Here is a 14,993-nt window from a genome sequence, read left to right on the forward strand (position 1 = left end):
TGGTATGTTCGGCTGCTGACCCGAAAGACGCGAATTCGACCCCGGCCGCGGCGGTCGAATTTCGATGGAGGCGAAATGCTAAAGGCCCATGTACTGTGCGATGTCAGTGCACAATAAAGAACCCCAGGTGGTCTCAATTATCCGGAGCCCTCTACAATACGGCGTCCCTCGTAGCCTGAGTCGCTTTGGGACGTTAAACCCCATAAACCCAGCCAAACACACACTCTCTCTCTTTTTCTCTGTCTCTCTCTCTCTCTCCTGTGCACGCGACACGCATGCGCACTGATTAAACGGAAGCTGTCCTAACCGCAGAACCACCACCAGCGGCACGATTCGTCGCGCGACTCGAGCAAGTCTTCGCGGCTGCAGCCGCCGAGTCCGTCCCTGGACTCGGACAAGCTGGAGCTGGACCACATCGAGAGGTACAACTTCTCGCCGCGGCTCCGCCACCGCAAGGAGTTCTGCGCCGGCCTCGGAGGCATGCTGGGCGGCGGGGTGCCGCCGCCGCCGGTCCCTGGCCCCGCGGTCGACGGTTCCTCGGACGAGTTCGAGAAGCAGTTCCTGCGGGTGCTCGCCAAGGTATATATGCTGTTGCGAGGTACGGGCTGCGGACTCGGTGAAGGTTAGAAATTGGGTCTTTTATTTAGAGATCTTAGCCCACAAGAAGAAAACCGGGCCCCAGGCCCTTGGAAGGTACAGACTGGCTCCCCGAGCAGCTGCTGTCTTCCGCTGCCGGAGGAAGACTCCCTTTGTCCGTTGACGGTCGCGTTTTCGAACGGCGTGGTCACGTGACCAAGCTGCGGGCTTCAGGAAGGAAGCGTCCTTGGTGGCCGAATCCAGACCAGCCCGAGTTCCGACGCGAGAGGAGTGGGGAAGAGCTGCGCTTCGCGACCCTCACAAACATGTCAAGTCCGAGAGGGGTGCGTCTTCGGCCGAACATGAGCCCCGCGTCTCCGACGAGGCCGGCACCCTGCGGCGCCGAGGGTAGGCCGGAGCGTTCGCGGCACAAACAGTTTCCGGAACTCGCGGGCCCACAGGCCAGCAGTGTCTTGCAACGCAACAATGCGCGCACTGTTGCCCCCGCGATTCCATTCGGCACTGAAGAGCACACACCACGTCGACATGCACGGCTTTCGTATACTGGCGAAGCTTTAACTGTTGCCAGTAGCGGACATGGAGAGCGCAGTCGCTGAGTTTTGAAGTGAAAAGCTTCACCACGCTAGGTAAAGCAGTCGTTGCGTAGGCCGGACAATGACCTTGAATGACCTTCAGCCCACCCACGTTAGCCATATATGACTGTATGTGGTGCAGTTATGGTGTCGAACTCTTGACCCCTGGCCTTGACCTTTTACCTTTAGTTGACCTCTGACCTTGAGTTGACCTTTGACCTTAGAACATCCGATGGGATGATCTGAAGCCACGTGATGACATCCGATGGGGGGTGTCTTAAGACCATACCACGTCGTCGTAGCCGCGTGGTCGCGTGATCATATATACAACGGCTGTCGCGAGCGTGTAGCGCAGCTGCCATGGACGAGCCCCAGATGCTTAGCAAGCGTCCTTGCTTTTCGCTGAATTCCAGGGTTAGCCAAGTTAAGCCACTGCCAATTTTTTTTCGTTCTGCCTGCCACCTTTTATTCTGTGTCGTTGCCTTTCTTTTTTTTTCCAGAACACCCCTGTCTAGAGTACCGACAGCAATACGAGTGGAGGCTGTAGTGACTCCTCAGTAGAATGAACTCATGCCCAGGCCTTATTACAACCGCGCGGTTTCGACTCGTGAAGAATAGTTACGACGTTTTTTCTCGCGTATATGCATGCATGGCACACTAAAGACGACTTAGTCAAGGCTATCACTGCGGTAATGAGCAACATTCTTCGGCATCTCGACCATAGCTCACATGGAAAAATCACTTTTGTAAAGTAATTACATTAGTAATTACTTCCTTAAATATCACAAAAATAACTAAATACGTTATCAATCTCTGCTCACAAAATTTTATGTCTTTACATTACAATTGCATGCTTGAAATGATGCAGTATACTTTTGAATTCATTCTCACTTTTCCAGCATACAAACAACTACTCAAGTCACAGCTCTTATAAGCATTCCAGATTTCTTTATTTTTTGCACCGCAGGAGCAAGTTGGCTTCAAAACGGGCGCAAAAAATTTCGCGCTCTTTGAGTGAAGGAGCCTTTCCCGTGCTCAATAGCAGCTCTGCTGACGCAGCATGAGAGCAGCCCAGTGTTGAACGTGAAAAGCTTTCTCGGTGTTGGGTACCACTGAAAAATCCTAAAGTAGCTGACTTCTCTCTTCATACAGTGGGGAAGTTAATCGCTGGACCTGTCGCACAGTAGCACCCTGTTTATTTGAAAGGATTCCACGTCCGCTTCACTCGTGGGTGCTGCAACGGTTTCTTGTTCACGGCGGTGTCTCTAGAGTCAACGCCAGTCGGTGCGATGGGCTGGCAGGTAGCTAGTCGATAATAGCAAAATCTAAAAATGACTGACCCGCTGAACACTGGGTCATATCGTCCAGCTTAGAGAGTCTGAGTATCTCTCTACCAAAGTGCGGGACGTGCACATTATTTGATCTATTTGATCTTCCCGCTAAGCTCCGTCCCAGCTAGGGCGGCGCGGCGCTGGCAGCTCTAGCATCAAGGCACTGTAGTCCCAGCCAACTACTACGCCCCCCCCCCCCCCCCCCTGCTTTTTATTGTGGCTGGGGCCATAGCAAAGATAAAAAATGCAAACAAAACAAAGAAGGCATGTGTGCGGCCAAACAATCGTCGCTTTCACTACGCTAAAGCCACGAACGAACCGCGACACAGCGCCTTGCTACCCGGAGATGTCTGCACTGTTTGAAACCTCTGAATCGGGTACTATAGGAACTGACCGCGGCAGCCTCCACACGGGAATGTAATGCGCCATGCACGTTTCCTCCTTTCCCCGCGTGCCCCGTGGCGACGAGCGCAACCGGGCACCGCTGTTGGGATGGCAATAGAAATATCCTCGGCCGACGTCACCATAGGAGTGCATGACTCGTTTTTAACTCCAAATTACGCCACGTGCCCCTCCGACGACCGAAGCACAGCAGTAAATCTTATTGTGCGACACGTACACTCCTGCCTACCTGGAAAGTGGAGGACACCGGTGGCGTCGGATGCAAGGTCATTTCTCTATACTTGCTTACACTGGCCTAAGCTAGGCGCGCGTCACTTCTACTTTCCAGCTGGACTACTGGAGAGAGAAACGAAGGCTCTGTTGACAGAAATAGCTTTTCATTTTAGCAAAAAGTAATTTAGAAAGTTATTAGCAAATTTTGCAATGAAATTACTGCCATTAAGTAATTCATTACGTTAAGAAATACTGGAAAAAGTAATTGATTCGCATCCACCCAAGCGCAGCCATATGGCTACTCTACCTTGGGGGATTCCCTTAAACATCTGACCAAAAAGTAATTGAATTGCACAAATCTATTGCCGTAATTTAATTACTGCCATGTCTGGACCATGGGTATGGGCGAACCCACACTACAGTAAAAGAAAGAGAGAGAGAGGAAGACAGAGAGAAAGAGAGTTAGAGAGAGAGAGGTAGCGATAGAGACAGAGAGGGAAAGAGAATATTTATAGACGACCGATGTGACCGATGCAGCGGAGTATGCGTTAGCATTAGCGTCCCTCCCTGACGGAACAGCCTCTGCCAGTGAGGGGTTGGCGTGATCCAGTCCACCACCGTGAGACACGCTTCCGGTTGCCGGTACTACTGAAGCGCGCTCATAGCGGCCCCTCCGCGAAGCTCACATTGCGGACAGGGACCAACGCGGTGCCTGAGAACGACATACCAACGGCTACCGCTGTAAAGCAGGTGCTCCAAGGCTCGCGCTTCATCACCTTGTTCACAGTGCTGTGCTGCTCTTGTGGCGCAGGTGTACCAGACGATCGAGAAGAACGAGCTTCGCGTGGCCGAGCGCGACCGGCGGGACGCGGTGCGCGGTGAGTGGCATCAGGTGGCCGTGGTGTGCGACCGCTTCCTGCTGGCCGCCTTCATCCTCTCCATCGCCGTGGCCACCTGCATCGTGCTGTTCTCCTCCGCGAGTCCCCCCTGACCGCTGCCGGCGCCACGAGAGCGTCTCTGCTGCGCCGTGGTCGCGCTGCGACGTGTCGTCTGCGCCGTGCTGCGGTGTCGACTGCTGTGCGCACCATCCGCCGCCTTCTTCTGCGCCGTGGACGGCCGCGGAGTGGGGGCAGGGGCTCTACCTTCGGCTATACTGCGAGAAACTGTGTACTAGTCTCGCAGTGTGCAGAACCTATCTGGAACGAGCTTCAGAAACCGGGGCTCGTTGCGCCGGTTGAGTGGAAAGTGAGAACTGAAACTCCGTCTCACCCATTTCGTGCAGTACGAGCAGCAAAAGTTTGCGCGGAATTGGACTCGTTGCATTTACGCCTGCACCAAGTTAGGCAGTTGGTTTCTTGTGCCAGCGACGATTTTTAGAAACAGATTTTGAGAAAATTTCTGCACTGCGTCTTTTTGAGACTACGGGAGACGAGAAAATTTCCACTTGTCGTACGCGCCTGTAGAACAACACGTACGGTGGTTTAACATGTTTTCTCCTCTGATTGGCTGAGGCCCGTTTCACATGCATGCGATTTTCGCCTGCGACACTGCGAATTCTGTCGGTCTGCGACTGGGGAGAGCCATCGGTCTAGTCGCAGACAGCTCGCGATCGAGTTCTGTCCGGTTGGAATTCAGTCGCAGCGTCGGTGTGTTCGCTCTGCGATTGACCATTGGGGAGCGCCGAGACGGCGTGCAACGTGCGGTCACGTGGGTACTGTTACCGCGGTGGAAACAAAAGTGTTTATTCTAATCAAAACATACGGAATAATGCCTTGCATCTAAAAATACGCTGGTCATAAAACCATCAACACATTCTGTGTGATGTTTCTGTCGCGTTTAATAATGGGTTGTCTATGCAAACATCAAGGAACCTTGCCTGTTCCTCTGACCGAATTCGTTGTGTCGGTGTCGCATGTGAAAGCAGTGACCGAAAATCGCACTGCGGCCTCACCGACTGCACCGGATATTTTCGGTCCAGTCGCAGCATGTGAAACGGGCCTGAGCCGCGACTCTCGGCTTTAACGCCACTGCACGCAAATTGGTGAGACAGAGTGTTTTGATTGTGCACGACAGGATTATTCGTCTTTGGTATCTTTGACAAAAAAAAATGTGGTTTCGGTCTGGCTGCATAGATGACGATTTCATTTGCCCCTAGCTGTAACGATGACGTCTTTGTCAAAAGAAGCTAGAAGGCGCTCTTTTTTTTTTTTTTTGCAACTTGCTTCGTGATCGAAGGGCACAAAAATATGAAAAACCTGAAAAGCCGGGGCACTCGTTGCACCTTTCATGCATTTCGATTTAAAAGACATACAGGTTTTTCGGAGGATGCGACTGCTCAAATGCAAGTTCGTGTACTTGAGGCTCGCTCACGTGTCTGGAAGTTTCTGGCAATTTTGCTGCATGGAAACAAATGGCAAATTTCGAGGCTTTAGAACTCTGTGATGAATGAAAACTAAACTGAAAATTGCTCTGCTTCTAGAGACCACACTTCGCTCTCAGGAGTCCTACTTCAGCGGACAGGGTCGGTATAGAAAACTTCAGTAAGGTTATAACGAAGCAGAAATCTTGGCGCGTGCCGAAAGAAGAGTGCGAATCGAAAATGTGCATCGAAATTTCGTTCTGCACATGCGCAGTCCGACCAGTTTCTCTCAGCGAATGCAGTCATTCCTTGCGATTTACAACTGACTGATATAACTCTTGGTTGAACGAGAGATGCAGCGAAATTTTTCAAACAGCTGTGTTCATTTGTGGTCATGTGATTGATACAGGATTACTCTTCTGGACGCTGGTTGCCAGGGAAGTACTGCTTCCAAATCCACTAAATGTTCCGTTTCCCTGGCTGTGCTCAGACTGAAGTCATCAGCATCCGAGTCGTCCTATGGCTGCATTTCATTATCGCAGACCAATACGGCAGCTCACTGCGCTAGATGATCTGGTGGTCGTTATTTCTTGCGAGGAAAAAGAAAAACTGGAGCCGACGTTATTAAGCGAGGCTCGACGTCCCCCGGGCGCAAAGTGCTTCTTCGATAATACACAGTAGGTTTTCCTTTTTTATATACATACAGCGCCAACACAAAGCAGCTTTTGTACCTGCTTGAAGTTTCCAAAGAGCAAGTTCGTACGTTTCTGAAAAACGGTCTCAACTGTTCTGTCTCCGGTCCTCTCGTCAACCCGGAATGTGTGCCCAAACCTGAGCCATGCATGGCTGTCGATGCCATCACTTGACGTAGCGTCAATGAACGCACACAAGGTATTTATTCGCCGTGTACATTTTGCTCTTTTTTATAACGCACCCTTGTCTCTCTGAACCAGTCGTCAGTCCCGCAGACGCCGAAAGAGCGCAACTGTCGGGCATCTCATTATATTCACAAAGAGCAGCCATTAGACAACAGGCCCCAAATGAGCTGCGTCACTCCGATCTCCTCACTCTGTCATCTCACCGTTGTATGTCGCAGAAATAGCTCATCCATGGTTGAACAAAAGAAATATGACTGAGTGACGCTGATATGCTCTAAACATGAATACGCCCATGTGGGAGTAATAGGGGAGTAAGCTGCGCAGCGCACACACTTTTGTAAAATAGTGCGCTCTGCACTCCAAACAGCAAGGAGGAAAAAGGGAGTAAACTCCTCCAGCGCACATGCGGTGGTGTACTCCCATATAAGCGTATTTGTGATTAGAGTGTATTGAACGGTTTACTCCCTTTTTTACTGCTTTCTGTTTAGAGTGTACTATCATAAGTGCAGGCACGTTTTTCTGTCGCTCCTTTATCCCCGTCAGTGACAGGCGCTTTGCCCGCAACAAGCGCGTCTTTATTCACACCGTACTTGCTCACCACTGCCTCAGACGACTTGTGGCTCTTGCAAGCGCTCGAGGACAAGTATGTTGTGCTCAGTGTTGGTGCGCCCCTGGAGATAACCGCCTTCAGCGACGAGTGAATCGAGATGTGTGTGCGCTCCCCATACGGGTCCATCGAGTCATTGAAAAAAAAAAAGAAATGTTCCGTTGGTGTTCTTGTGTTTTCGTGCTAAATCTCGGAATTACGTCGACCTTTTTACTTTCGCCCCGTGTTTGTTGTCGAGTGTCGTGCGTTTTTCCCTCGTGCATTCATTTCACAGCTTAGGTGTGCCCCGTAGGGTTAGTAATCGACGTTGCGTTTTTGTGACACCGCGGCTTGGCCCGATGTGGTCGCAGTTCCTATGTGAAACGAGGCAGCATGGAAAATGGGAATCAATCGAAGTAGCTGCAGTACCCTTTCTTTCTTTCCTTCTTTTCTTTTCAGCACTCTCAAATGTATGCACCAGTGAGTTTGCTAATGAGCTTGGAGCATAATGTTCTTTTTCGGTCACCGAGCTGAAATAACCGAGAGGAATTGCACGTTGTAAATATGGTGGCACCTCACTCAGCTGCACGTGCACATACGCACTCAGTGATGCCTCCGTATGTATGTCCTCGTTGTTATCACTGCGCACTTCCCGTCGCACTTTTCACAAACACAAGCTACAAAGGACATGTGGTGATAGAGTTTTGTCTTACTAGGAACATTTAAAAAATCCTTCATACAACCAATGCCCAAAATCTTCACGCCACATGGTTTGCATTTCAGCTGTGTAGTGGAGTACTTGTGGCCGCCTCAGCTCCCCCCGTCCCCTTCCTGGGATGTTACAGGCGGAAAATTTTAGTACAGTTTGGCGAAAATGGAATATTTATGAAGTTTCAGATAATTTTAAGAACCTAAATTCTCTCACTTTTTTCCAAACTGCAGGAGGAAAGGGCCTGAAATAGGGATTTTTGGGTCTGACTGAGTCTGACTAACACTAGCCCCCCCCCCCACTTTTGAACCCCTACATATCGGTCATTGTAAGAACCATCGTCCTCGCCCTTAAAAACTTCTGGTGCTGCGTAACTGTTGCACTGTATTGCGCAAAAGCAAGCCATGTGGCCTAAAGAGTTTTGAGCCGCTGTGCATGTTGCCCAGATATTCCGAGGATGAAATCCATAGCCTTCGGCAAAAAATACACGGAAAGGGTTCCAGGCGTCTCTAGATGTTGTATAAAGCCAGTCTTGGCGCCACTGAATAAATATGACCAGTAGCCTCAAATCGTTTGCACATCAGCTATGAGGTTTTGTCCGCCAAACAGGTGTTTTGCTCAAAAAAGCCGCAAAAGTATGATGGGATAACGTAGTACGTGACGCATGCCTGAATGGCAATACAAAAACTTATAAACCATGAAAACTTTTTTGTGTAAACGCCTTTTTCATTGTAACACTGGTTTATCTCTCACGCAGCTGGTACGTAGATGACGACGAAAGGCATCAAATCACAAGGCATATGGGATAACGTAGTACGTGACGCCTGCCTGAATGGCAATACAAAAACTTATAAACCATGAAAACTTTTTTGTGTAAACGCCTTTTTCATTGTAACACTGGTTTATCTCTCACGCAGCTGGTACGTAGATGACGACGAAAGGCATCAAATCACAAGGCATATGGGATAACGTAGTACGTGACGCCTGCCTGAATGGCAATACAAAAACTTATAAACCATGAAAACTTTTTTGTGTAAACGCCTTTTTCATTTAACACTGGTTTATCTCTCATGCAGCTGGTACGTAGATGACGACGAAAGGCATCAAGTCACAAGACATATGGGGTATTGTTCCGCGCCAGAATGCATTTTTAGAGTGGCACCTTACATCGCATGACCGAAAAGGCTCTGGTCGCCATGGCCTTCCAGCCACGGAGCTCAATTTAGAAGAAGCCGCAAGACCGTGAACCACTGTATTTTCGGTTTTCTCGCAACACTGTTACCGCTCTCGCTTGTTATGGCTTTCTTTCAGGCGTTAATACGCGGTGGTGTGTTTACATAGTGTTTTGTGTCGCAATAATAAGGCATCCTCAGAGAACCTGCCAGTGTTAAGTTTGACTGTGGATATGTATGCGCTGTTCCTTCAGCGCGTGCGTTGAATCATTTATTGCTCACGCCTGGGCTTCGCGTAGAACCCACCAGAAGAGGCCGTTTTCTTTTGCCTGTATACATCTGAGAAAGCGAGCTCACCGCCCGATTCTCCCAAGGGACAAGAGCGAGTGGCTGAGTCGAGCGCCGAACTCTTCACCCGTGCTGATGACGTCACCGGAAGTGTGAGGTGTGGCGCGCGTGCTGAATCATCGGACAAGCCCTCGCCGCGGGCAGTTCTTCTCCAAGTGTGACTGACTTGGCCCGAAGCCCGCAACAGACCACAAGTCGCGGACACGTACGCCAGCTTCTCTTGTCTTGTCGCCGCAGACGACGCAAAGAGCACCTCTCTGATACACAAAAGCCCGTAGATAATCGTTTGTACATAACCGTAGTGTGGTATACTACGCCTCACGTTCTTTGTAGAGCGAACAGTGTGCTTCGTTGTCGCCAGGGGGTATCTCCACGAGAGGGTTCGCTTTGGAATCGGTATAGCGTTCTAGAATCGGCTCGCTTCTCCGTCGCCGCGCGTTATTGGCCGCTTCGCAGCGTGAAGTCATGACGTCACACTGCAAAGCGGCCAATAGCACTCGGCGAACCGCGGAGAAGCGAGCCGGTTCCAGAGCGAACTGTCTCGCGGATATACCCCCAAGTTCTCTTCTTAGCCTCCTTGTCTCCTTGTTTCTTCTTCTTTGTTCTCTGTCCACTCTTAAAGACAAGTTTTGTTTGTGTCGTCTTAGGTCCTTTTCTCGCGAACAGTATGCTGTTAAGGGGCCTTGCACATCCAGAATTTTGTGCACTCTTGCTACGCATTATAGCGGGCCTAGGTAGGGGAACCTTGTGAGTATCGTGCACGTAACGGGAAGGAGTCTGCAGGGCTCCTCCTGGAGGAGCAGTGACAGTTTGCGTTGTGCAAGCGGTAAATGTGTGCGAGCGCGGTGTTGCAATGGACACACTGCCGATCCGTCCGAAGCTAACGGAAAGCGCCAGTTCGCACCTAGACCCCGAACGGCGGCAGTCTCGCGACGTGTGGACAACGCAACATGCGCCCGGTCCTGTCTGTGCTTTGCGTCAACTTTACGGCGAGAGGCAGCGAATTGTTAGTTTTCTTCTTCGATACCTTGCCGGGCTTTTTTTTTTCCCTTCGATCACGCGTGTTCACAGTTTCAGTGAAATATTTCCGAGAGGTGGTATGGATTGCTTGGCGTTACCCGGTTTAAAGACTCAACTCCGCTCATCGTCGTGTGTTGCACAACACATTATCATCCCCGACATAAAAAAAAAAGAAAATGTTCACGTACAGTCGTACATGCACCGCGTGTTGCCACCTTCCTTTGTGCGCCAGTCAGCGTGGTGTCGGTGAATCTTCGGTGAGTATTAGCTCCGAATGAGCCAAGAAAATTGAGATGCACAAATAAGCTTAGTGTTCGGCGGAGATTTCTGCCTTCGCTCACGTTGTGTTCAAAAGCCGTGGGATGTATGACGGTACTGACGATGGTGACAGCCGAAGCCGCGTCGGCTGGGGCTATGTGTTCACGGTATGCTCTCGCCCCGGTGTTGTGCGCTATGTTAAGCGCGGTATGTTGTTTAAATCACTCTTTTTTTTTTTTTCGGGCGCTGTCGTTCCCGACTCACCTGGTTCATTGTGATCGATTTTCACTGCGTGTTGATGAATCCCTCAGCAAAACCATTTCATTTCGCTACAACACCCGAAACGTCGGTTTTCGCTCGCAAATAAAGCTCTTTGGAAACGTGCGGAAAGCGACATTGGAATGCCCAGGAATGAGGCGTTATCGTTTCTTCCTATTTGCGGTTGATTTGATGCTATAAACCAAAAACAAGAGTTGACACGGCCACTGTGAATTCCAACAATGTTCGCGTGACAGTTTTGCACATTCCCAAATAAAACAAAAAAAAATGTTTCTCCACACAAACACACGCGCACATTGTCGTCCAGTAACAAAACGTTACCTTGACCCTGTTTGTTAGGATGCTGCGCTGTACGTGATAACAGTTGATTAAACAACCTTCAGAACATTTTCATTTGGGTCGTAATTTACCGGTGGTCAAGCAGGCAGCAGGCAAGTTATGTCGTCTGCTGCGAGGAGCAATGCTTGAGCGGCTGTGTTGGCCTTGCCACAATGCTTATCTGGCCGACTGAACTCAGTGGGCTGCGGAGTATCGCCTTTCCAGTTTTAATGCAGGAAATTTATTGTGCGGGTGCAGGGTCGCTCATTATATAGGGAAGGCGCGAACGCGACAATCGTCGGCAAGGCGCATGCGCGGAAAGAACGGCCGGCTGCTCTTTCCGCGCATGCGCTTCGCAAAGCGCGGTTGCCTCACGTTCGCGTGTTCCCTTTCATACTGAGCGACCCTGTACATTTTTACTTTAGTGTGTTTCCTGCAGTCCAGTTGCCATGTCCGCCTCCTTAAAACGTGATGTATGGAGGAGTACCTTTCATTTTTAATTTCAGCACAGCAACCTCCAGGTGTAGCATGCATTTGCCAGCCAGCTTTCTTTTTTTTTCACATTTTCACATTGGAAGTTCAAGTTCAGCAAAATTTATTTTCTTTGAATGCTGCCGACGTCTCACTGGTCATCTGCCGTGGTGTGTAAGCTAGAGAAAACAAGAAGATCAGAGACCAAGCGTTGAGGAGTTCAATGCGATCGGGAAATCGTGACGTGCTCATATTCAGGCATGAACAGTATCAGAGGTGCATGTATATTTCGATACATTTTGAGTGTCGGTATTAGGTGTAGCTTGCCAAAAATTAAAGTATCGGAAAATCGGTATCTAAAATACATTTTTAGCGTATCGTGTATTTTAACGATACTGTATACTAAAAAAAAAATTGTGCCGCCTACCTCGAGACTCGCTCAAGCGTTAACATACTGAAAATAGAGATAGAGCTGTATTAGGAAAAGGCGATGCAAATGCCGTTTGCACGGTCAGTCTTTCTTGCTAAGTTATTTGCCTGGAAGATAGATGGAAGATAGCGGTTCTGCACGCTCGGTGACAGATGGGACAAAGATACAGAGTCACCGTTGTGCTATAAACAACAACGAACTCGTTTGTACATCTGACGGCGATACAAATGCAGCACAATTCGTGCAAAAGCACATAGTACAAGATACGATCAGCCATAAAAGCTGCTCACCAAGACGGAGTCCACGCAGACACCCACGCGGGGCTATAACCAGTTCTCATACTGAGCCCGATTTGTAACAGTTTTGGATGCAATTACAACTTTGCAATTTGTATGCCAATATCCCTCAAGAGAAAAGTATACAACAGCTGCAATTGCATTCTCAATTGCAGCTGTTGTAAACTTTTCTCTTGAGGGATATTGGCATACAAAAGCTGTATCTTGCCGGTACTCACCTATGGGGCAGAAACGTGGAGGCTAACGAAAACGGTTGATCTGAAGTTAGGATAACGCAGCGAGCTATGGAAAGAAAAATGATAGGTGCAACATTAAGAGACCGTAAGCGGGCAGAATGGGTGAGGGAACAAACGCGGGTTAACGACATCCTATTCGAAATCAAGATGAAGAAATGGATTCGGGCAGAGCATGTAGCGTAGCAGGGGCGGCAGGTAGTTAGGTGAGCGGATGAGATTAAGAAGTTTGCGGGGACACGGTGGACGCAGCTGGCAAAGGACAGGTACTAATTTGAGAGACATGGTAGAGGCCTTTACCCTGCAGTGGGCGTAGTCAGGCTGATCATGATTATGATGATGATCCTCAACTTCAACTGCAATTTACCCTCAGCATCGACAGCATCGACTGTCTTTTGGAGATAAAACCTAGTGCAAATGAAGAAATGGCTTCCGCTGTTCTTCTCCCTTATTTCAAAGTGCGGTGGTGTATAATAGAAACAGAAGACTTCCACCGCCATGCCCGCGGAGCTTACAGAGCAAGCTGTTTCTCACTTTGTCAGCCCGACAACAGTCACACGCTCTTCCACGCGCGGTCCAATGGGGTTATCAGCGCCGGCAGCGTCAAATTCGTCAGCTGACGCATTGTTTTCCTTTGGAGGGGCAAATGCTACAAGTCGTGGTTCTGAAGAGGTACTGGTGAAACTTGAGTTTCTGAACTATACCGCCAGGAGCCTCGAGTCGACGTGGCTTTATGCTTCACTTTATCCCTTAGGGCGCCTTCATTAAATAGAACAAGAAAACGTGCATGTCTGCGCCTGCGTACAGAGGCTTTTTTTGTTTGCTTCGCTTATAGCACGACCACATCGGGAGCTCATTTGGACCGGCGGTTTGAGCAAATTCTGTTACATAAGACATTTAAATAAAGGTGACAGCTAAATAACTGATAATATCAATATCTTTTTTACCTAGTGTAAGTTTCGGCCCTTTAATTTTCTCTTTTCCTTCTAGTGTTTAACGCAGAAAGTTCAATTTCAAGTGTCTGTTAAAGGGAAGCTGCATATGTTTTAGAAATCGGCGAGCTTAAAGGGGTCGAATGCGTGAAACTTGCAGGTAAAGATTGCGAAGTCCTTTCGGACCAGCATTTGTAATGGTGACGCAATCGGCGATTGAAATCATGACGGCCTTCAAGCTTCTCAGCAGCGCACAGCCCCCCGTGGGAGGAGCATCATGACATCGTCGAAGGTACCAGCACATTACCAACGCATAAACACTCGTTTTCAAGAAAAAAAAAACAACATCACTGAAGGCAAAGGCAGCCAAGCGTTGTTTGGCAATATCCAACTAGACACGGCAAAGTGGTTGGAGGCAGCGGAAATTTGAAATCTTATCTTCCGTGATGTTCCACCGAGCTTCTCCGCACTCCGTTAGTGCTGTGAGGAGAAGCCTAAAAATTAATTGTCGATTAGAGCATTATTTTAAATGCTGGCGCAGAATCACTTGTCATACTTGACTTGCAGCCTATATAGATTTGAATCCTTGAATAGCGCGGAATTTTCACAAAGTGGTGCAGTTGCCCTTTAAGGACAGGGCTGGAGAAATAGCTGTCCGGATTTCCCAAGCGCACAGAGTCTTGCACCATTTAGCACAGGGCGAAGGCAGAGGCAACCCGATAAATTCGGCAGTAACAAAATGAAGTATTCAGAAAAAGTTTCAAGTGCATTCGTGAGCAGTCAAGTGTTTACTGACCAGTTCGCGTGAAAAGCATATTAGCTGAAAAAAATATCTTGGTAGGCTGCTTATGGAAGTGATACCGTTCTATGTCCTTATGACTTGTGTCCAATGCTAAAGTTCTAACGAAACCAGCTGCACCGACAGTAGAGATTAAAGAAATCTGAGCGGCCGGATTCGTTTAAACCCTTTCAGAAATAATGCACTGTGTAGAATACATTAAAGATTCCAGAAATCACGAAGAAATGTCTTAATTTTTAGCTACTCATATTACTATCCTTATTAATAGTGGCGATTTCAGTGATGTATCGAAATCCAACTATCGACGCTACAGTATCGAGTATGTTTATCAGAAATCAGTTTCGGTTCTGTATCTTGTGTCGATACCGGAAATTCATTTTTTTAGGGTATCGGGTATCAGCATCGAAGATACTTTTTTGAAGTATCGTGCCCAGCCCTGCTCAAATAAAAACGTATGAAGGCGTGTACGATTCGCAACGTTATCAGACATCGGCTGAAGCGTCTTTCCTGTCTTTCAAAAATGTTCTTTCGCGTGGTTCCATCAGAGCCATCGCTACGTGATCCTTACTCGTCATTTATTCAATGTCTAATGGAACCAATTGACTACAAGAAAAGGAATGGGGTGGTAGCTTTGTCAGCCACGGTGGACGCCTCAATGGCGCCATGAGGGAAGGGATGGGGGAGGAATTGAAAGAGGGAAAAGAGAAAGATGCACCGTATAATGAAGGGCTGCGTATTAATTACGACAACTTGGGGTTCTATAACTTGTGCTGGCATTGCGCAGTACATG

General features: G+C 48.7%; 1 protein-coding gene across 2 annotated transcripts in view; it reads left to right on the forward strand.

The window, feature by feature from the left end:
• Positions 1 to 4,116, forward strand: part of LOC144093539 (neuronal acetylcholine receptor subunit alpha-10-like) — a 284,484-nt gene extending 280,368 nt beyond the window's left edge. For both annotated transcript variants that reach the window (XM_077627065.1, XM_077627064.1), the window contains 2 exons: positions 313 to 579; positions 3,927 to 4,116. In XM_077627065.1, the coding sequence (XP_077483191.1) occupies positions 313 to 579; positions 3,927 to 4,106 (447 nt within the window). In that variant the 3' untranslated portion in view covers positions 4,107 to 4,116. The remainder of the gene's footprint in view (positions 1 to 312; positions 580 to 3,926) is intronic.
• Positions 4,117 to 14,993: the final 10,877 nt, after the last annotated feature.

This window comes from Amblyomma americanum, chromosome 6, assembly GCF_052857255.1.
Source record: "Amblyomma americanum isolate KBUSLIRL-KWMA chromosome 6, ASM5285725v1, whole genome shotgun sequence".
Classification (NCBI taxonomy): domain Eukaryota; kingdom Metazoa; phylum Arthropoda; class Arachnida; order Ixodida; family Ixodidae; genus Amblyomma; species Amblyomma americanum.